At 40.7% G+C, this 21,599-nt stretch overlaps 1 protein-coding gene across 2 annotated transcripts in view; it reads left to right on the top strand.

The window, feature by feature from the left end:
• Positions 1-13,487: 13,487 nt before the first annotated feature.
• The window catches only part of cog3.L (component of oligomeric golgi complex 3 L homeolog), a 32,908-nt gene continuing 24,796 nt past the window's right edge, over positions 13,488-21,599 (top strand). For both annotated transcript variants that reach the window (XM_018247329.2, XM_018247330.2), the window contains exons 1-4: positions 13,488-13,920; positions 17,123-17,269; positions 19,681-19,742; positions 20,987-21,152. In XM_018247329.2, coding sequence (XP_018102818.1) covers positions 13,771-13,920; positions 17,123-17,269; positions 19,681-19,742; positions 20,987-21,152 — 525 coding nt within the window. In that variant the 5' untranslated portion in view covers positions 13,488-13,770. The remainder of the gene's footprint in view (positions 13,921-17,122; positions 17,270-19,680; positions 19,743-20,986; positions 21,153-21,599) is intronic.

Here is a 21,599-nt window from a genome sequence, read left to right on the forward strand (position 1 = left end):
CAAACCCAAACTAGAAACACATTAGATGCAAAAACAAAATATGGAATCACCCTGTGGTTATATTAAGCAGAGCTGGATTTACGCAGTATTAGGTTGGTAAGCAAGAAAATGGAGCATCTGTGATGCAAACTGCTATTCTTATTGGTGTGTTTAGAGGAACTGTCTCCAAAGTGATTGGACTGAACCTTGACATTACTGCTCTGCTCCCTCTAATGCATGCTAGTAAGGCGCCATGCAGAAAAGGCACGTGCAAAAGTGGTTGGGTGGTAGCATGTGCCTGTCTGTAAGTTCAGGGGAGTTGTGTCTGTGGGGAGCAGGGCTGTATTTAGGTCCAATGCCGCCCTAGGCATCAGACCTTAACATGCCCCTTATGTCATGTGTGTGACGTCAGCGTGTCAACGTGTGATGTCACATGGTGGAAGTCACTTCCACGTAATCCCTCACCCCCAGCTCCGTCACTGGATCACCTATGGAACAGGCCCTCTGGGCCTTAATATAAATACGCCCCTGGTGGGGAGGCATGTTGAATCCAACCAAGGAGGCAGGTGGTGGGTGGAGTTTGAGGTGGGGCTTGCCTGGGGTGAAACCTTACCGTATTGTAGGCCCTCAAAAACCAATCCTCCAGACAGACTTGTAGAAAGATTTGTAGTTTATTAGGTACATCAGGATACAGCCTGGGGTGATTTTTATTCAGGAGCCATTGCACTTGCCTGAATGTTTTTGGGGTGTGGGAGGAACCGGAGAACCCAGTAGAAACCCATGCAGGCACTAGAGCACACACGCTCCTAAGTCCTAACAGATCTAACCTGGCACTATGGAGCCCAAGTTTTAATTACTAAAGTAGATGCGCTACTACACGGCCTCCTGTCTATTGTTTGAAGAAGAAGGGATTGACAACTTGTACAGTTCTAACTTCCTGCTCAGCTAACCCACCATGGTAACGACTAGTTCCTATCCCTGGAAAGGACAGTCCCTCTAGTGGATAGGAAATAGATGATTCATATGGCAGTGAGCTAGTTTCTATCCCTAGAAAGGACCTAATGCCTCTATTGGTGAGGTACCAGGAAAGTATAGGAATTAGACCTGTATAATGACAAAGCTAAATGCCATCCAGTACAAGGACATTCAAAGTAAGGTCCCAAATAAGGATAGACTCTAGTCTGTTCTAATAGAGCTAGCTATTTATCATCCTTATAAAGGCCCTCACAATACATTAACCTTATGGTATGTTAAATAGATAGAAAACTATTTGCAACTCATTAAAGGACATATTTCTGCCATTTTTAGAGATAGTACTTAGTTATTCATATATAAGATGTGTGAAATCCATCATCTTTGTTAGACTGTTTTACTGCTATTTCATATGAGGTCCAGTAAAGGGATAGAAACTAGTCAGCTCATATGTGAACAAGCTAATTCGCATGCGCGAAAAGACGCTTCTGCGCATGCGCGAATTGACGCATGCATACTCACACAGATGTGAACAAGTGGGTGGTCGGCAGAGAAGGGACCGGACTAGGGGTAGGAGTAAGTACGTGCCTGGCGCCACTCCACCTTTGCGCCCTAGGCACGTGCCTACTCTGCCTACCCCTAGTTCCGGCCCTGATTATATATAAAGACGCCAAGCTCTGTCTCCATTATGGATTTGCCTAGTGCAGTCCTATTAAGGGTACAAGTGGATTTTTTTTTTTTTTTGTAACATATGTTTTTATTTATTTTCCAAATCAATAATAATAAAGTAACAAAATGGAAATTTGGAGGTACATAAATTATACAAAGAGAAAAGATTCCATTGTCAATACAAGTTTAGCGATTTATCTGAAAACCTGTCAAATTGTGAGTTAATGTAGAACTTGAATATGGGATTAAATAAAAAAACAATATTTCCTTACCTCATAGTTTGAAAATAATTAACAAAGAAAGCCAGTGATGTAAAATAGTTTTCCTGGTTGCAGCAGTTAATCTTTCTGCTAAGAGTCTCTCCGAACGTGTAAGATTTAATTGTGGGGGGGGGGGTATTCCAAAAATTGCCCATGTTAATGTAAAGGGTGCAGTTTGTTGTCTTAGAGATTTCCAATATCCCTGAACTTCTCCCCTTCTCTGGATCCTAGGGCAAAGCCATAAACAGTTTACGAGGTCAGCTATAGGTTGTAGGCATCTCAGGCATTTGTCTGTATTTGTAGTACCTATATGATGTCTCTGAAGTGGTAGAACGAGAAAAACTATGGCACTCGAGGCAAGTGAAATGCAGGGTTTCCCCTTGCTTTTATTTCTTGTGCAGACGTGCAACGTTTCGGGGTGACCCCCTTTATCAAGCATCACCCCAGAGTTTTTCTCGTTCTACTATATATTGGGGGTTGCCGTACCTCTACCCTGTGCACCAGGCGTTCTCTGTGAAGTTATTAGAGTGTGCTCTGCTTCACCTTGTTCCTGTCTCCGAAGTGGTGTCAGATACGATTGATGTAGTATCTGTAGAGACATTTCCTGATATTTACTAGTAGAAAGCGTTTGCATAGTCTTTGTGTGAAATTGGAGTATCTTAGCAGCTTCTGTGTGTGGAATTACTGAGGTCCTTTTGCTTATAAAATTATTTGAAGTTTCAATTAATAATGTGGTCCTAATTGTACGATAGATTTGAGATGTAGTTTTAACTGTAGTGCCTCTGGGCCATAATGTATTTATTTGGTTATTTTTATCGATCTGAGAAAGATGTTGTAGAGCTTTTGTAGCAAAATGTAGAATTTGAATAGAGACTAGGTAGTCCTCAGATAGAAATGGGATTTCTGAGCTACCGTATATATTCGAGTATAAGACGACCCGAGTATACGCCGAGGTACCTAATTTTACCTACGAAAACTGGGAAAACGTATTGACTCGAGAATAAGCCTAGACACAACTACAGCCCTGTCTCCCAGCAGCGCACATTCCGCCAAAGCGACCCCCACAGCGATCAACCGGACTTCTTTGCAAAGTTGATGGTGACAGAGAATTGCCAAACGGATTACTGTGTGCATTGTCCCACTTAGGGATCAGGAACCTTGGCTCTCCAGCTGTTAAGGAACTACAAGTCCCACAATGCATTTGCCTTTAGACTCCTTCAAAAGGCTCCTTCATTGCATTGTGGGACTTGTAGTTCCTTAACAGCTGGAGAGCCAAGGTTCCTGATCCCTGTGAAGGTGCTGTGTGATATTGCCATCACTGTTAATCTTTCGTATAACCAACAGAGGGTGCTGTGTGATATTGCAGTCACTGTTATTCTTTCATATAACCAACAGAGGGTGCTGTGTGATGTTGCAGTCACTGTTATTCTTTCATATAACCAGTTGCAGTCAAATACCAAATAAGGGGATTTTGTGGACTCACCATTAAATCTCTTTTTCTTTAGTTGATGGGGGCCACAGGAAACAGTGGGGTATAGCTCGTATCACTAGGAGGCAGGACACAACCAAAAGAATAAGTAGCTCCTCCTCCACTGCCTATACCCCTCCAGTGGGCGGAGCCTTAATCAGTTTGTACTAAAGAAAGTTGAAAAACATGACCCAAGTAAAAATTAATGAACAAACCTGTTGGCTAATGCCAAATCATGTCTAATGAAAACCATGGTCCTCCAACTAGGGAGGGAAGTCCAGTGTCCCCCAAGCACACATGCGAGCCCCCTGGAGCACTGGGGAGCTGTGCTCCCCGGTACACGGCTAGGCGACATGCTGCCCCTAATATTCTGCTGCCCTAGGCCCAGGCCTTTGTGGCCTCACCACTCACACTGGACGCAAAACCTGCCCTCACACAGGGCCCCAAACCCACCCTCACACAGGGCCCTCACTCTCTAGTACCGCCCTCACACAGGGCTCAAACGATTCTTACCGATTGATCGAAGGATTTTTATCCGATGCCAAAAACTTTAAAAAATGCACTGGAAGGTCCCCATTGGATAATATAGCAATTCGGTAGCTTTAATTTGGCGAAGTATTGAAATCGAAGGATTTTTAAAGAGACAGCACTTTGATTATCGAATGGTCGAATATTCAAACGATTTTTACTTCAAATCGAAGTCGAAGTAAATCTGAAGTCGTAGTATCCTATTCAATGGTCGAAGTATCCAAAAAATTACTTCAAAATTCGAACTTTTTGGAAAATTCACTCGAACTTAGTAAATCTGCCCCATAGTGTTTCACAATTCATTGTGTTGGTGTTTTTAAGGGAAAGTATAGGTATGTGACCTGTAATCCAGAATGCTCAGGACCTGGGGTTTTCCGGATAAGGGATCTTTCCCTAATTTGGGTCTTTGTACCTTAAGTCTGATAGAAAATCACGTAAACATTAAATAAACCGAATAGGCTGGTTTTGCTTTCAATAAGGATTAATTATATCTTAGTTTGGATCAAGTGCAAGGTACAGGTATGGGACCTGTTTTCCAGAAAAAAAGGAACTCCCTTTTTAAAATGTGGATTATTTGGATAAAATGGAGTCTATGGTAGATGGCCTCTCTGTTATTCAGAGCTTTCTGGATAATGGGTTTCCGGATAATGGAAACCCATACCTGTACTGTTTTATTATTACAGAGATAAAGGAAATAGTTTTTGGGTGATTTGGATAAAATGGAGTCTGTGGGAGACGGCCTTTCTGTAATTCCTAGCTTTCTGGATAACGGAAGCTATACCTGTACATCCTGATTTAAAGTGGCTATAATTTGCTGTTGCACAAGGTGACCTGGAACCCCATGAAAACTGCGGTAGAAATGTCTGATGTTCGTATAAGCTTATGCTTTAATACGAATGAAGCAAAGACATCCCCGTACAGTGAAACAGAATGTATTTGCTACATATGCCTGGTGTTGTACAGTAACGTGGTCTCTAGTTTGTGTAGGTTTAGACCTGGTCTTTTGGGTTATACCTGGGTATTCGTGAGTTTTCAAATTACATTTCGGGGGGGGGGGCTTCTGCAGATATAATATCAAGTTACAGATAATAGTAAGATGTACGTGCTCCATTGAATTGTAAGTTACTATAATTATGGTACAGTTATGGGATCCGTTATCCGGAAACCCATTCTCCAGAAAGATTCGAATTACGGAAAGGCCGTTTCCCATAGACTCCTTTTTATACAAATAATCCAGATATTTTTAATGGATTCCCTTTTCTCTGTAATAATAAAACAGTACCTTGTACTTGATCCAAACTAAGACATAATTAATCCTTATTGGAAGCAATACCAGCCTATTGGATTTACTTAATGTTTACATGGTTTTCTAGTAGGTATTAAGAGCCAAATGATGTACAGGTATGGGACCTGTTATCCACCTGTGATCCAGTACGGGTATCCAGAATGCTTGGGACCTATTAACCAGAACAGGTATGGGAACTGTTATGCAAAATTCTCAGGACCTGGGGTTTTCTGTATAATACATCTTTCCATAATTTAGATCTGCATATCTTAAGTCTACTAGAAAATCATGTAAACATTAAATAAAGCCAATAGGATGGTTTTGCTTCCAATAAAGATTAATTATATCTTCGTATGGATCAAGTACAAGGTACTGTTTTATTACTATAGAGGAAAAGCAAATTCTTTTTTAAAATTTGCATTATTTAAATAAAATGGAGTCTATGGAAGATGCCCTTGCCGTAATTCAGAGCTTTCTGGATAACGGGTTTCCCGATAATGGATCCCACACCTGAATACATTTCACTCTGCATAATGGAAATTTAAAATATATCGTGAAGGTTTGCTTAAAGGCACTTTCTCTGCTGGCTTATTTCGAGATTTTCTCTGATCTCTAATGCCAACTAATGGGCTAGCAAGGGGTTATTCTCGTTACTATATTTTTCAGTATTTTTATTGGTTTTGCAACATATTTAGTTACAATCCTTTTGATTAAAGTGCGTTAACATAAGAATTGTTATCAGTGTAAGATGTTGCAGTCAGTTCAGTGTTGGCTAAAAGAAATGGTTGCAATCTAAACAAAATAAAATGTAAGAAAATTAGTAAATCAATATACCATAATAATGCTAACAGTAGGAAACTACAGGTAGGGAACTGTTATCCAGAATGCTCGGAGTCGGGGTTTTCTGGATAACTGGTCTTTCTGTAATTTGGATATTCAAACCTTAAGGCTGCTAGAAAATCATGTAAACATTAAATAAACCCAATACGCTGTCTTGTTTCCATTAAGGATTAATTATATCTTAGTTTGGATCACGTACAAGCTACTGTTTTATTATTACAGAGAAAAAGGAAATCATTTTAAAAATTTGGATTATTTGGTTAAAATGGAGTCTATGGGAGATGGCCTCTCCGTAATTTGGAGCTTTCTAGATGATAGGTTTCCAGATAACGGATCCCATACCCATAATAAAAAGTAGCAATAGCAATTGATTTTAGATGGGGTCAGGGACCCATATTTGAAAGCTGTGAGAAGGCAAATAAGTTAAAAAAAACAAAAAAACAACGAAAACCCATTGAGAAGTTGCTTAGAATTAGCCATTCTATAACACACCAAAAGTTAATTTAAAGATGAACCACCCCTTTAAGAAGGATATAAAAAAATTGGAGAAAATGCAAAGATGTGTAACTAAATGTCACGGTCGGCACCCAACACCAGAATAAATGCCAAGCACCATGGTCTCGGCTCGTGCTTCACCTGTAGTGTGACCGCCGTTGGCCTCAGGAGGAGCCCTCAGCTACTTGGATGCCACCAGGACTGAAACGAGAGGTGCAAGGCAAGAGGTTCTGGATAGGCAGAGGGGCACGACTGTTAGCAAGAGTCTTTAGGCCGAGGGTCACGGTACAAAACAGGAAACCAGAATCGTAGTCAGTACAGGCAGGGTCGAGGCAGGCAGAAGTCAATTGTAATCAGGCAAGCAAAGGTCAAAACCGGGTAATCAATCAGACAGGAGGGTTCAGCAGAAGGATAGTCGATATTCAGGCAAGGGTCAGATATAGAAGTCAGGATAATCGTATAGCCAGGCATGAAGGCTTATGTCTTGAGTGGGGAGAGGGTCAGAGACTACTTTCTAGTCTTAAAATATAATAGCAGATATTGAATATGTTTACTGAAACTCCGTTCCTGAGCTTGGAGGACCATCATGTGGAGGTAGTATCCTTCTTTCATGAGAATAGTTTTCATGGACTTAATTGCTCATGACTCTGAGTAAACCCTCTGTAACATCCCTTAATACTAGAGCTCCCATGCCCTCAAACTCAGTTGGAATGGGAAGAATTTGAACACCAATCAGTTTCTAATGCAGGAAGTTGCCAAGCAGTTTAGCCTAAAAGATGAGCCACTTTCCAATTTTTGCAGCTGTCTTAGGTAAGTAGATGAAGTAGCAGCAGTGTGAAGAACATGTCTGGTAGTGCCCTAGACCACAAGCTTCCAATTTAAGTCAATGGGAAATTCTTCAGCTTTTTGATTAGCCTAAAGAATGAAATATATCCTATACACATACTAGCCTCTTTTAATGGAACAGTCATTGATGTGTACCCTCTTTATGGACCGAGCATTTTGCCGCTTGAGTGTTTTCAGTGCTGTGAACATACACCAAACCACTCCAAATTGCCACCCCCACCCAATTCATTTCTGTAGAAAATTGCTTGTGCCTGTAAATACATTATTGCATTAGCTAGCACTTGCAAGCTGTTCCCATAAGAATGAAACAAACAAACATTTTGCTCAACAAAACCTTTGGTGTTCCATTACACTTATAGGAGGGAAAAGATATCATGTTATCTCACGTTCTCCACAAAGTGCACACATTCATTCACTTTATCCTTTCCCTTCAGTTTTCTTAGTCTATAATTTGCCTTCATCTCCCTTGTGCAGCTAAGATTTAACCATATCCTGTCTTGTGTACACCCTTTCCACTATAACTTCTCCCCACTTATTGAAATACATTTTGCATAGAAATGTAGCAGCCCTGTCAAGTCTATATAGTAAAGACACTGGGATGACAGAGTTTAAAGGAACAGTAACACCAACATTTTTTAACACTTAATTCATCCTCAAATAGTTATAGTACTAGGTCATGTTTACGCTAATTTTTTTTTTAGAGCTTGAATCTGACTTTCAAAGTGCTCCATAGCAGAAAGGTTACAGCAGCTTGAATTCCTCTGCTATGCTGAGCTTAAAGGAATTGTTCAGTATAAAAATAAAAACTGGGTAAATAGATAGGCTGTGCAAAAAAAAATGTTTCTAATATAGTTAGTTGGCCAAAAATTTAATGTATAAAGACTGGAGCGACTGCATGTTTAAAAGAACAGAAAACTACTTCCTGCTTTGAAGCTAACAAAAAACAGCGATGTGGCAATGGCGGAGCTCATCCCATGCACACCAGCTCCTGCTAAGCCGCAGCTCTCGCGATGTGTCGGCTCCTTCTGTCCGGCTCCTTCTGACCGGCTACTACATCAAACCACTGTTACCGATGCGGAACGCTGATCAAAGCATTCTTGGAGTCTGGTAAGATTAATATCAATGTATCGGCTTTATTTATGCGCTTTTTATCCCCTCCTTTGTAATTTTTAAAAGTGCATAAATATAGCCGATACATTGATATTAATCTTACCAGACTCCAAGAATGCTTTGATCAGTGCTCCGCAGCGGTAACACTGCTTTGAAGCTAACTTGGTTTCCACTGATTGGGTTTCTTATAAAACAAGAACATGAGTAGATTTCACTTTCATTCTTCTTTAACTTTTTAGTGTTTCTTATTTGTTCCATTCTCACCCCATCTATATGTTACCCCTCCCAAATGTGACCAATGCCCATAATAAAGACACACACAAAGCAACTTGATGTTAAATCTGTGTAAGTCACAGTTTTATTGATAATAATTAGATAAACTGCGCTATTTGATCCAGAGGAAGGCTAAAAACCTCTGGCAAGCTTCGGACAATCTGCTTACTAGAGGGAAAAATTCCTTCCTGACCCCCTTAACGGGGATCGGATTTGCTCCCAGGATCAATGCGCCAAATTAAATCAAGGGAAGCAGGGTGAGGGAAACAGAAAGGAATATGGCAGCATACACATGAGTGCCTTTAAGCTACAAGGTGAACGCTACATTCCATTCTATTGGAACCCAGGCAGCCTGTGGACCCGGCTTCTGCAGTCTGAGGGATGGAGTGGACAGGAATGCAGGGTCTACTGAGTGGCTTAAGGGTGCTCTTGTCTGTGAAACCATACTTTAGGTGTAAGGGGGTAGCGCTGGTGAAATTACGGTGGCGGGAATTGAAACAGAGGGGAATATGGCTACATATACATGGGAGCGCCTTTAAGCTGCTAGGTGAACACTGCATTCCTCTCTATTCCATTGGACCCCAGGCAGCCTGCAGACCCTGCTTCTGCAGTCTGAGGGATGGAGTGAAAAGGAATGCAGGGTCTACGAGTGGCTTGAGGGTGCTCCTGTCTATGGAACCATATTTTAGGTGTAAGTGCGGCACCGCTGGTGGAATTACGGTAGAAATGATTGGGGAAATAAGGGACACTATGGTTGGAATTGCGGTGGAGGGAACTAAAATAGAAGGGAATATGGCTGCATATACATGAGCACCATTAAGCTACAAAGTGAACCCTGCATTCCATTGGACCCCAGGCAGCCTGCAGACCCGGCTTCTGCAGTTTGAGGGATGGATTGAAAAGGAATGCATGGTCTACCAAGTGGCCTAAGGGTGCTCCTATCTATGGAACTATATTTCAGGTGTAAGGGGGGAGCACCACTGGTGGAATCATGGTGTATTGGAGTGGAGGCACCGCTGGTGGAATTGAGAATGGCTCACTCACCTCTGTAGACAAATACAAGAGGTCCTCTGCACTCAACCCATTATCAATATATTTAAGACAGAGACATTTTGTGCATACTGCTACTAAAAAATGCCTTACCCTTTAAACAAAACAGGGATTGTTTGTCCATATATTGCAATATATTTAAGCTGGCCAACTACGTCAAAGTCATCCCATATCTGGCCAATCCTACGCTCAATTTTCATCTGATTCATTAAGAATTCAATTGCTTAATTATACATTTTACAAAGGGACTAAGTTTTACCTGCAACTTACTAGCTGCTTTCAAAGTAAAACTCCCAAACTTGGCTGCCTTTTTATTAGACACCAGTGGGATCACCTGACTATAGTTGGGAAGGGTGGGAGCTACAACAAGGAGCTGGTCACTGCTCCTGAATAACTATAACAAACAAGGGAAAATTGTGCTCACCACTAATTTTTAAAAACATTAGGCGGGGGTGCAATGAGGCTGTGACCACAAAATACATATAGACAAATACAAGAGGTCCTCTGCACTCAACCCATTATCAATATATTTAAGACAGATACATTTTGTGCATACTGCTACTGAAAAATGCCTTATCCTTCTTAATAGTCCCAATTTTATTAATACAACTAATGATGCATGGTTCACACATGAGGAAATTCAAGAGACTAGAACATGTTAAGATTAACCGGGCCGGGCCCAGATGGTATTCATCCCAGGGTACTTAGCGAGCTTAGCTCTGTGATTGCCAAACCTCTTTACTTAATTTTTCAGGATTCATTGAGGTCTGGCATAGTGCTAAGAGACTGGCGAATTGCTAATGTGGTGCCTCTATTCAAAAAAGGATCCCGTTCTCAGCCTCAAAACTATAGGCCAGTTAGTCTGACGTCAGTGGTAGGAAAGCTTTTTGAAGGGTTAATAAAGGATGGACTTTATAGCAAATCATATGAGTGTGTGCCAGCATGGTTATATGCGTAATATATCTTGCCAGACTAACTTAATTTCTTTTTATGAGAAGGTAAGCAGGGACCTCGATTCTGGGATGGCAGTGGATATGATTTACTTAGGCTTTGCTAAAGCATTTGATACAGTGCCACACAAAATGTTACTGGTTAAATAAAGGAATGTTGGCCTGGAACATAGTATTTGTACCTGGATAGAAAAGTGGCTAAAAGATAAACTACAAAGAGTGGTGGTAAATGGAACATTTCCTAATTGGACCAGTGTTGTTAGTGGAGTACCACAGGGCTCTGTACTAGGTCCCTTGCTTTTCAACTTGTTTATTAATGACCTGGAGGTGGGCATTGAAAGTACTGTTTCTATTTTTGATGATACTAAATTGTGCAGAGCTATAGGTTCCATGCAGGATGCTGCCACTTTGCAAAGTGATTTGTCTAAACTGGAAAACTGGGCAGCAAACTGGAAAATGAGGTTCAATGTTGATAAATGCAAGGTTATGCACTTTGGCAAAAATAATATAAATGCAAGTTATACACTAAATGGCAATGTGTTGGGAGTTTCCTTAAATGAAAAAGATCTAGGGGTCTTTGTAGATAACACGTTGTCTAATTCTGGGCAGTGTCATTCTGTGGCTACTAAAGCAAATAAAGTTCTGTCTTGCATAAAAAAGGGCATTAACTCAAGGGATGAAAACATAATTATGCCTCTTTATAGGTCCCTGGTAAGGCCTCATCTGGAGTATGCAGTGCAGTTTTGGACTCCAGTCCTTAAGAGGGATATAAATGAGCTGGAGAGAGTGCAGAGACGTGCAGCTAAATTGGTTAGAGGGATGGAAGACTTCAGTTATGAGGGTAGACTGTCAAGGTTGGGGTTGTTTTCTCTGGAAAAAAGGCGCTTGCGAGGGGACATGATTATACTTTACAAGTACATTAGAGGACATTATAGACAAATAGCAGGGGACCTTTTTACCCATAAAGTGCATCACCGTACCAGAGGCCACCCCTTTAGACTAGAAGAAAAGAACTTTCATTTGAAGCAACGTAGGTGGTTCTTCACAGTCAGGACAGTGAGGTTGTGGAATGCACTGCCGGGTGATGTTGTGATGCTGATTCAGTTAATGCCTTTAAGAATGGCTTGGATGATTTTTTGGACAGACATAATATCAAAGGCTATTGTGATACTAAACTCTATAGTTAGTATAGGTATGGGTATATAGAATTTTAATTAAAAGTAGGGAGGGGTGTGTGTATGGATGCTGGGTTTTCATTTGGAGGGGTTGAACTTGATGGACTTTGTCTTTTTTCAACCCAATTTAACTATGTAACTATGGGGAAGGTCCCCATAGGCTTGGCTAACTTTTTTTGATCGAAGGATATTCCTTCGATCGTTGGATTTAAATCCTTCGAATCGTTCGATTCAAAGGATTTAATCGTTCGATCGAAGGAATAATCCTTTGATCGTTCGATCAAAGGAATAATCCTTCGATCGAACTATCTGCGCTAAATCCTTTGACTTCGAGGGTTAACCCTCGATATTCGACCCTTAGTGAATCGCAACAGTGAATCGCAACAGTTTCTATACAATTTATTGTTCCCAAGTTGTCCATTACATTATTTTCCATTAAGGGAGACTGTCAGTGCATGGCAGAAAAGCAAAGCTGTTTATGGTTAATGAATATAATATTATTATAGCTGTGTCAGTATGTTTTGCCTTTCATTTTTATCTTGCCATTGTTGCACCGTAATTGTGCAAGAGTAATGGTAAAAAAAAACCCCAGCTCCAACAACCTGACATTAATTCACCGTGATCCCCCCTCACCTAGGGTTGCCACCTTTTAAAAAAATCTTCACCAGAAGGTGGAGGGGGCGGAGTTAAAAGGTTGGGGTGTGCCGCTAAAGGGGGCGGGGCTGTGACGAGCTATTGGCTGGTGGGTCATGACATCAAAGGTGGCGGAGACAAACACACGCATTTGGCAAAAGTTTTGAGCAGGCTGGGGGCAGGCCACAGGCTTTTTTTAGGTGTATTACAAATTTACTGGCAGCTACATTGCCGGTAAATTTGTAATACCGGCCCCGGCTGGTGTTTTACCGGCTAGGCCGGTAAATAGGTTTGCCACCTTTTTAAAATTTCTTTACCGGCTGGCGGGGCCACAAAGGGGCGGTCCGTGACGTCATGGGCAGGGCGTGACGTCAAAGGGGGCGGGGCTGCGCCACGGACACTAAAAGAACCACAAAGAAAAGCTAAGTTCAAGGGGATTGGGGGCAGGCCGAGGGCTCTTTTTAATCGTATTACAAATTTACCGGCAGCTACATTGCCGGTAAATTTGCTATACCGGCCCCTGCAGGTATTTTGCAGGCTAGTCCGGTAAAATACCATCGGGGTGGCAACCCTACCGGTAAAATAGGGTTGCCACCTTTTAAAATAAACTTTACCGGCAGGTGGAGGGGTGGTCTTAAAGGGGCGGGGTTGTGATGTCAAAGTGGCAACACTAGTGGGCAACACTACCTTCACCCCACAGAAATTCAGAGGCAGTGATCCCTTCAATCCCTACAAACATCCAGCGACACAATGAACTGGCCCAAAACCTGAGGTAGAGGTTACAACCTGTACTAAACCTACAATACAAGTTGGCAACCCTGGGAATTTAGTTGCAGGTCCTGTCAAGAGTCCGCAGCCTGCCACTAGAACCCATTACCACTTTCCCATTTAGCGGTCACATGGTAGGATCACATGACCGTGACGTCAGGTCCTTTCCTAGGATAGGAACTAGCCGCTACCAACCCACCATACCACACCTGACTGCGTGGAACTTTAAAAACCACGTGACATTCGAGTCTATCCACCCTGTCACCGGGAAGCTCTCTGTCTCCCGTATGTAAATATAAGGGCAAGAGGCGGGGCTAGCTGTTAGCTTAATGCAGTTCGCTATAATGTGATAGTAGTTCCGGGTTGCGTGGATTCCGCCTCTGAGCGGCGTTGCCAGGTTTCAGGATCCCGGAAGCGGATCTGAGCGCAGCTGCTGTTGTGGCTGCTTCTCTCCATGGTTTGAGAGCCAATGATGGCGGGGCAAGAAGAGCAGGAAGCCCGGGACAGGCTCACACTATGGGATCGTGGGTCAGAGCCGCTGGCCCTACTCACAGACCGACAGACAGACTCTATACTAGAAATCATGGCTGCTACTGAGGATCTGCCTGTACCTGCGGAGGTAAGAGACAGTGACAGAGTGACAGCTCTCCTGCGATAGTCAAGGGCAGTTTGTATTGTGTTCTTGCATCGCTGCTGCTATTTCTGTTACTTTTTAGTCTATTTCTATAATCACTTTAATTCCTATAGATTTGCTTCTTGTAAAGACTGTCTAATAGATTTCAGCGCTTAAACAGCAGTGCTAGAAATTCATTAAATGCTCTCATTCCTGGGCTAAGAGTCAACTGTGATATCAAGGCAAGAAAAGTGTCTTGAATTCATTAGATGTAGAATTAAGCTTGTCACAAACTGCTGCATGGAGCAGTGGCATTTGTTTATTATATTATATAGCCCGGGGTCCTCAGCCTATGGGGTCTGACCCTGTATCACTTGTAGGTGGGTTTAGGGTTTGGATTCAGTTTGCAACCACTTTACATTTTGAAAGCTCAATTGGTCCTGTGAGACGATTTGCACAAATAACCTTCAGTGATGTCTTTACCCAAATCTTTGGTGAATCACGTTTTCACTGATTGTCACCCAGTCGGTGTTTATAAACATATCATAGTCTTGGGTGATGTGATGGCTGATTTTATCATTGTTATTGGTATGAGTGGCTTAGATGATTTCTTGAACAAGCTTAAAGGAATTGTTCAGTGTAAAAATAAAAACTGGGTAAATAGATAGGCTGTGCAAAATAAAAAATGTTTCCAATATATTTAGTTAGCCTAAAATGTAATGTATAAAGGCTGGAGTGACTGGATGTCTAACATAATAGCCAGAACACTACTTCCTGCTTTTCAGCTCTCTTGGTTTACACTGACTGGTTACCAGGCAATAACCAATCAGAGACTTGAGAGGGGGGGGGCATATGGGTCATATCTGTTGTGTTTGAATCTGAGCTGAATGTTGAGAACTCACTGAACAGATATGTACCATGCGGGCCCCCTTCAAGTCTCTGACTAGCTCAGAGTTAGAGAGCTGAAAAGCAGGAAGTAGTGTTCTGGTTATTATGTTACACATCCAATCACTCCAGCCTTTATACATTACATTTTTGGCTAACTAACTATATTAGAAACATTTTTTATTTTGCACAGCCTATCTATTTACACAATTTTTTATTTTCACACTGAACTGTTCCTTTAATATCAAAGGCTATTGTGATCTCAAGACCTACAGTTAGTATAGATTCTGGTATTTATAGTTAGCTCTGTATAGGTGTGTGTGTATATATGAGCACCGGGGTTTGTTTGGAGGAGTTGAACTTGATGGGACTTTTTTTCAACCCAACTTAATTGTGTAAATGTCCAAAACCTTTTGCACTTTTGTCCTTCCATTTCTACCTGTTTGTTATCCAATCACTATACAGGCAGGTGCCTCGTTCCTGCTCTGTCTCTAACTACATGGGACTTTATCTCTATGTATTTATACTTATTGTAATGCTTGTTCTTCCTGTGGGTACCTTTCTATATTATAAAATGTTATAGTGTTGTATACCCTAGGATCATTTTATAAATTAAGGTATTGTACATACATATATGCGCTACGTATAAATGCACTTCTACTTAAAGGAGAAGGAAAGGTTAAAACTAAGTAAGCCTTATCAGAAAGGTCCATCTAAATATACCAGTAAACCCCCCAAGTAATGTTGCTCTGAGTCCCCTGTCAAAAGAAATACTGCATTTCTTTCCTTCTATTGTGTACACATGGGCTTCTGTATCAGACTTCCTGCCTTCAGCTTAAACCTCATTGCCCTGGGCAAGAGCATGCTCAGTTTCCTCCTCTCCCCCCACCCCTCCCTTCTCTACTGTAATCTGAGCCCAGAGCAGGGAGAGACTCAGGCAGGAAGTGATGTCACACCACATTAATACTGCAGCTCCTATTCTAAACAGAGAGTTTCTAGAGCTTTTTACTCAGGTATGGTAAAACATTGTACAGAATAAATATAGCATTCTAGCTTGCACTATTGCAGCTAATCTATATATAACGCTTTGGGATTGAGTATCTCTCTATTCATGTTACATTCAGTGGCATTTTAGGTCATGTCTCCTGATACAAGTTGCAAGGCAGGTGACAGAAATTTGCACTGCTTTGAATACTCCACTCCGCTGCATGTGACTGCGCACAAGAGGCTCTTATTCAAATCAGTGGAGATTGGCCACGAAGTGGATCCGATTCTCTCAGCCTAAAAAAAAAATATGCAGGATAAGAGCCAAATCAGAAGTAATGATCCGTCTGCCCTTGGCCTTATTGTTGTTGCTATTCATTCAGGCATATAGTGTTCTCCTGGCTTCAGCCCCACCCAAAATGTTTCGATGGTAAAAAAAAACAACTACTCCAGCCAATGCCTGACATCGCTTTTGTAGACTAGAGGTACAACTCAGAGGTATCTGTATACTTTTGCCCAAAAATATGTTGCAATACATTTGACATGGGATGCACTGAATCCACTATTTGAGATTCGGGCCAATCCCAAATTCTTCATGAAGAATTTGGGCGATACTGAACCGAACCAAATCCTAATTTGCATGTGCAAACTGGATGGGGAAAAGTGGAAAAAACATTTTTTACTTCCTTGTTTTGTGAAGTGATTTCCCTTCCCACCCCTAATTTGCATATACAAATTCAGATCAGGCCAGGCACAAGGATTTTGCCGAATCGAAATCCTGCTGAAAAAGGCCGAATCCTTGCCAAATCCCGAATCGAAATCCTGGTTTTTGGCTCATCCCTACATTTGACTAAACAGTGTACATTTGTAACGCAAAGACAGAAAACTGGGCCTAGATGGACTGCATCTCAGCTGAATGCAAATGTCTCTATCAGTAAGATCCAATTTACATGCTGACACCATTAGATTTATGGATGTGATTATTGCTTAGTACAGTAATCAGGGTAAGTGTTTATCCTTTTTGGTATTCTGAATGGATAAATGAGACAGGAAGGAAACAGTAATGTGCATTTAATGAACAACATCTGGTCTGAGTGCAGGATAACAGATGAAAATAATATTTAAATGCAATATTGCCTCAGAAATCTCTTTCCAGCATCATCTGCATGCTTTTTTTTTTTTTTTAATTGTGCAAAGTAGATAATGGTTCATAATATAACCTGCTTGGTAAATGCACCTCAATTTGTGGTACTATAAGCAAGCAACAAACTTCTCAATCTGACTGTTTATGTATCCGTATTCCTTTCTATCTGTATAACATGTATATGATTTCATACAGCTTCCAATTGAAGATTTATGCAGCTTGACGTCCAGGTCGTTGACAGTAACACTCTCTGCAGCTATTCCTGAATCTACAGAAGATATCCTCCAGCAAGGTTTTTCTTTGTTAGGGATGGAAGAAGACAGAATTGAGACAGCACAGCAAGTACGTTATAAAGGTCATACCTCCTTTGTCATCTGTGTGTCTTTTTGTAGCTCTGTAATTAGCTCAAAGGAGTAACCTATACCATTGGAGTTAATGATATATATGATCTATATATTTAAACAAATGTTCTGTTGTAGAAGGAGTTTCATAGCCAATGAAAGTAACATCTGTTATCCTTACTGACTTCTTTAAGTTCAGTTTCCAAAGATTAATGTACCATCTAATATGAATAAGTGACTTGTTTTTTTTTTTTAACATAGTAAATAATGTACACTCTGTTGTAAAATACAAGAATATTATAAGTCACTGAGGAGTTCCTTGAAGAGGCTGAATGTTTCTATACAGGTCATGAAACTGCAAGGCTTCTTCTAACATCCTCACATTTTATAACGAGAGAGGGGGGGTTACATAAATTACAATGTATTCTAATACACGGGATTATAAGAAATTGTGCACCCCATGTTATAAAACTTTGGAGTTCCACGATCTGTATAATACACTTTGCCCATGGCCTTGTGTTATTAAATGGTCTTGTTTACATCTGATATCCTTATAATTTACAGTAGGGGGAACCTTATTGCCTAAATAATTTTCAGGTTTATTCATGGCTTGGAGTTTGATAATTACTTAATATAAATTCCTATGCAACATAAATTCAGTGTTAGAGGTTATTGGCATGGCAAGCAAAGTAATATAATTCAAAGCTGTACTTATCTTAAAATAAGTATATCATTTATTACCTTATGCGCAGTTTTCATTGTTAATTAAATAAAGGTCATCAGAGAAATTAGCAGCAGTCAAACAACAGTCACTTTGTTAAGTGAAAACTTCATTAAGGGGAAATTGCCATCACGTAAAGTGGATGTACAACATAGTGAAGACAATTAAATATGATTAAGCCAGTGGGATTTTAACATAATGTTTATCAATCTTCCAGAAAAAAAATTGTGCAATTTCCAACTCTTAAGATTAGAATTTAAACCGTTATCTAAATATTATGGTGGTTAGTAACCTAACTAAACCTAGCTGCCAGGCAGTGGTTGAATGGCAGGTGGAATGTTGAATAGCAGTGGCCCTGAATCAAAAGTAAAGGCAAAAAAATGAAATCCCATTTTCACTTTCTTTTCTTTATGAAAAAGAAGTCTATGTTTAGTATACAAAATACAACATTTCTAACATTCTATTTTAGACTTTAGTTCCCCTTTAAGTAATGACTTTAATAGCATGCTAGCAAAATTTCACATCCAAAGTAAGGGGGTTCGGAAGCAAACCGTAAATTAAAGGAGAAGGAAAGTCAAAAATTGCGTTCCCCACCAGGCCCCCTCCTGAAACGCCGTAGTAAAAACTCGCATATCACTGCTGCATCTGTGCACTAACATTCAGAAATTACGGCACTTGTAACAGTTTGGCGCCACCATTTTCACATAGTCGCGTCACTTCCACCCTGCGCTCAATCGTTAGTGCGCATGCTCCTCTTTCGTGACCACATGACTTAATCATACACGCATTCTGTATCTGAATGCAAGCAAGGAGCCAAACCTGCGCTTACTGCTGCGCATGCACAGGGCACTGCTGATACCTACTGCGCATGCGTATGCCGTATTCACAACGATTTCTGGACTACAGATAGGTTATGACTTTTTATACATGTTCATACCTATTTCAAAATCGATTGCAGCAAAAATACTACTGGAAAAACTAATGAAGGAATGCTTGCTGTCACAGATACATACTTTTCATTGGCAATAATTAGAGCTTAATTTCATTTTTGACTTTCCTTCTCTTTTAAACCAATTGATGGGGGAAGCAGTTGCTGTCTTTATGGACAATGCATGTAAATGTAGAATTTTCTGAATTTTTATGTCTGTAAAATGGCCCCTGAACACTTCCCAAGTCATGAAATGAAATAGAGCAATGCAGGAATGGGACATAATATCCAGAATGCTTGTGGCCTGGGGTTTTCCGGATAAGGGGTCTTTTCATAGTTTTGATCTCCGTACTTTAAGTCTACGAAAGAATTGTTTAAACATTAATTAAACCTATTAGGATTGTTTTTCCTGCAATAAGGATTAATTATATCTTAATTAGGATCAAGTACAAGGTACTGTTTTGTTACAGAAAAAAAGGAAATCCTTTTTTTGATTAAAATGTAGTTACTACTTTACCTGTATATTATCTATGTAATGTAATGTATGGGATGTTTTCGGATCTGCTGACATTCCACATTGTCAGGTGCGAATTATGCTCTGCGTTTGAGTGTGAGTATTGTCTATAATGTCTCTATATTCTCTGATCCACAAATGAGCCCATAGTTACAGAATTATTCCATGTCAAATTATACAAAGGGTACATGTACTATCCTATCTCTTACTGTTTCAACAAGTTCTAATGACCGCTATACTTTTTCCCAGTTCTTTTCATGGTTCGACAAGTTGCAGATCCATATGGATCATGATGGCAGCGCAAAGTACAGGTACAGTTTGTTTATTCTATGTTAAAAAGAAACTGCAGGAGCAAGTTGTATTATTTATTTATCTAAAATAATTTCAATCATGGTAGTTTTCTGTGTAAGCTGGTGTCACATGGGAGGTTTCAGATACACAGAGGTTCTGCTTTCTAGGGTTTTTAATTGCTGTGTAGTGTTGACTGTGTGTGGTGTGTATCAGCAAAGCTATAAACCACATGGCATTAAAGGACAGGGAAAGCCCACTGAACATGTCTTCTAATATGAAAAGGCTTATATGAAAAGTTCAGTAGCACTCTGTAACCCCCTCCAACAGCTGTCATTTCCAAGCAGCACTGTCATACTGAGAAAAAAAAATGCAGACTTGTCTTTGAATATCCCAAGCTGCAGTTTCAGACAAGACCAAGACCCATGATTCTGCTCAGTAGTGTCTCCCAGGGAAGCAGATGTGATGTTGGAGCTGGGCCGAAACCCACAGGTTCCGGCTAGGGTTGCCACCTGGCCGGTAAGAATGATGGTTGATCCCAATGTTATTAATAGGGAAAAAAGATAATTATATAGGAAGGCCAGTATTTTTTTCCAGAAAAGGTGGCAACCCTAGTTCCGGCCGACTCCTGCACAAAATCTTCAGGTCGCTGGCCGGTCTGGGTCAAGCATTTCTCCTGCTCTCCCTGACTGCGACCTAACCGGGTGCGGATTGGGAGGGGGGCAGGGTGCGGGTCTAGAAATTCTCGAGCCGTCAATTTAAAATACAGTGCAGGATAGAGGGAGGGTTATGACTGCACATGTGCACAAACCGCACACACACGACATCTTGTGAATGTCAGCAAATCATCATGGCAGCATGGAAAGGAATGGAAGATGTTCACAAATCAGCATACTGTAAGTGAGGGAGGTGATTTTCAGGAATTTTAACTTAGAGATTATGTGCATCAAAGGGGTCTAACTGATGGGCAAAATGATTACTATGGGCTTTCCTTGTCCTTTAAACATAATTTTTAGGGTAAGAAGAAGACAAAGGCCAGCAAATAGTAGTTGTACTCATGTTAATAGTCTGTAATGTGTTGTGCCATATTTGTGCCATATTTGTGCTTAAGGACAGGTTCCTGTTAAAATAGTTTAAGCATCACAACATAACCAACATACTGGAACAATAGAAAGGCTTTAACTCATCTATGGTAAGCTTGACTGGTGATTAACAATTACAAAAGACTCACAACATAAAATCTCATTGTATTTTGTTGATTTTCTAGAGAAATGCGAGATTACTTGGCTGAGTTTCAGGAGCAGTGCAATGCAATACTGAACGATGTTAACGTGGCACTGGAGCATTTAGAATCTCTTCAGAAACAATATCTCTTTGTATCAACCAAAACAGGAACACTACACGAAGCCTGTGAGCAGCTCCTGAAAGAGCAGGTATGTCTTGCTAGCTTGGCCTGTGTTGAAGCTATCTTTTGCAATCCAAATGTGTACACAATACACATGGCACTGTTAGCCAGAATGCTCGGGACCTGGGGTTTTCCAGATAACAGATATTTCCGTAATTTAGTCTGGTTTTGCTTCCAATAAAGATTAATTATCTTTAGTGATGGGCGAATTTATTCGCCAGGCGCGAATTCGCAGCGAATTTGCGCGTTTCCCCGCCAGCGAATAAATTCGCGAAACACTCGCGAAAATTTGCGGCAAAAACGTCGTTTCGCGAAATTCACGAATTTTTCGGCGAAGCAAAACGGCGCAAATTCGCCCATCACTAATTATCTTATGATCAAGTACAATGTATTGTTTTATTATTACAGAGAAAAAGGAAATTGTTTTTAAAAATTTTGATTATTTGGATGAAATGGAGTCTATAGGAGATGGCCT

Source organism: Xenopus laevis, chromosome 2L, assembly GCF_017654675.1.
Source record: "Xenopus laevis strain J_2021 chromosome 2L, Xenopus_laevis_v10.1, whole genome shotgun sequence".
NCBI lineage: Eukaryota > Metazoa > Chordata > Amphibia > Anura > Pipidae > Xenopus > Xenopus laevis.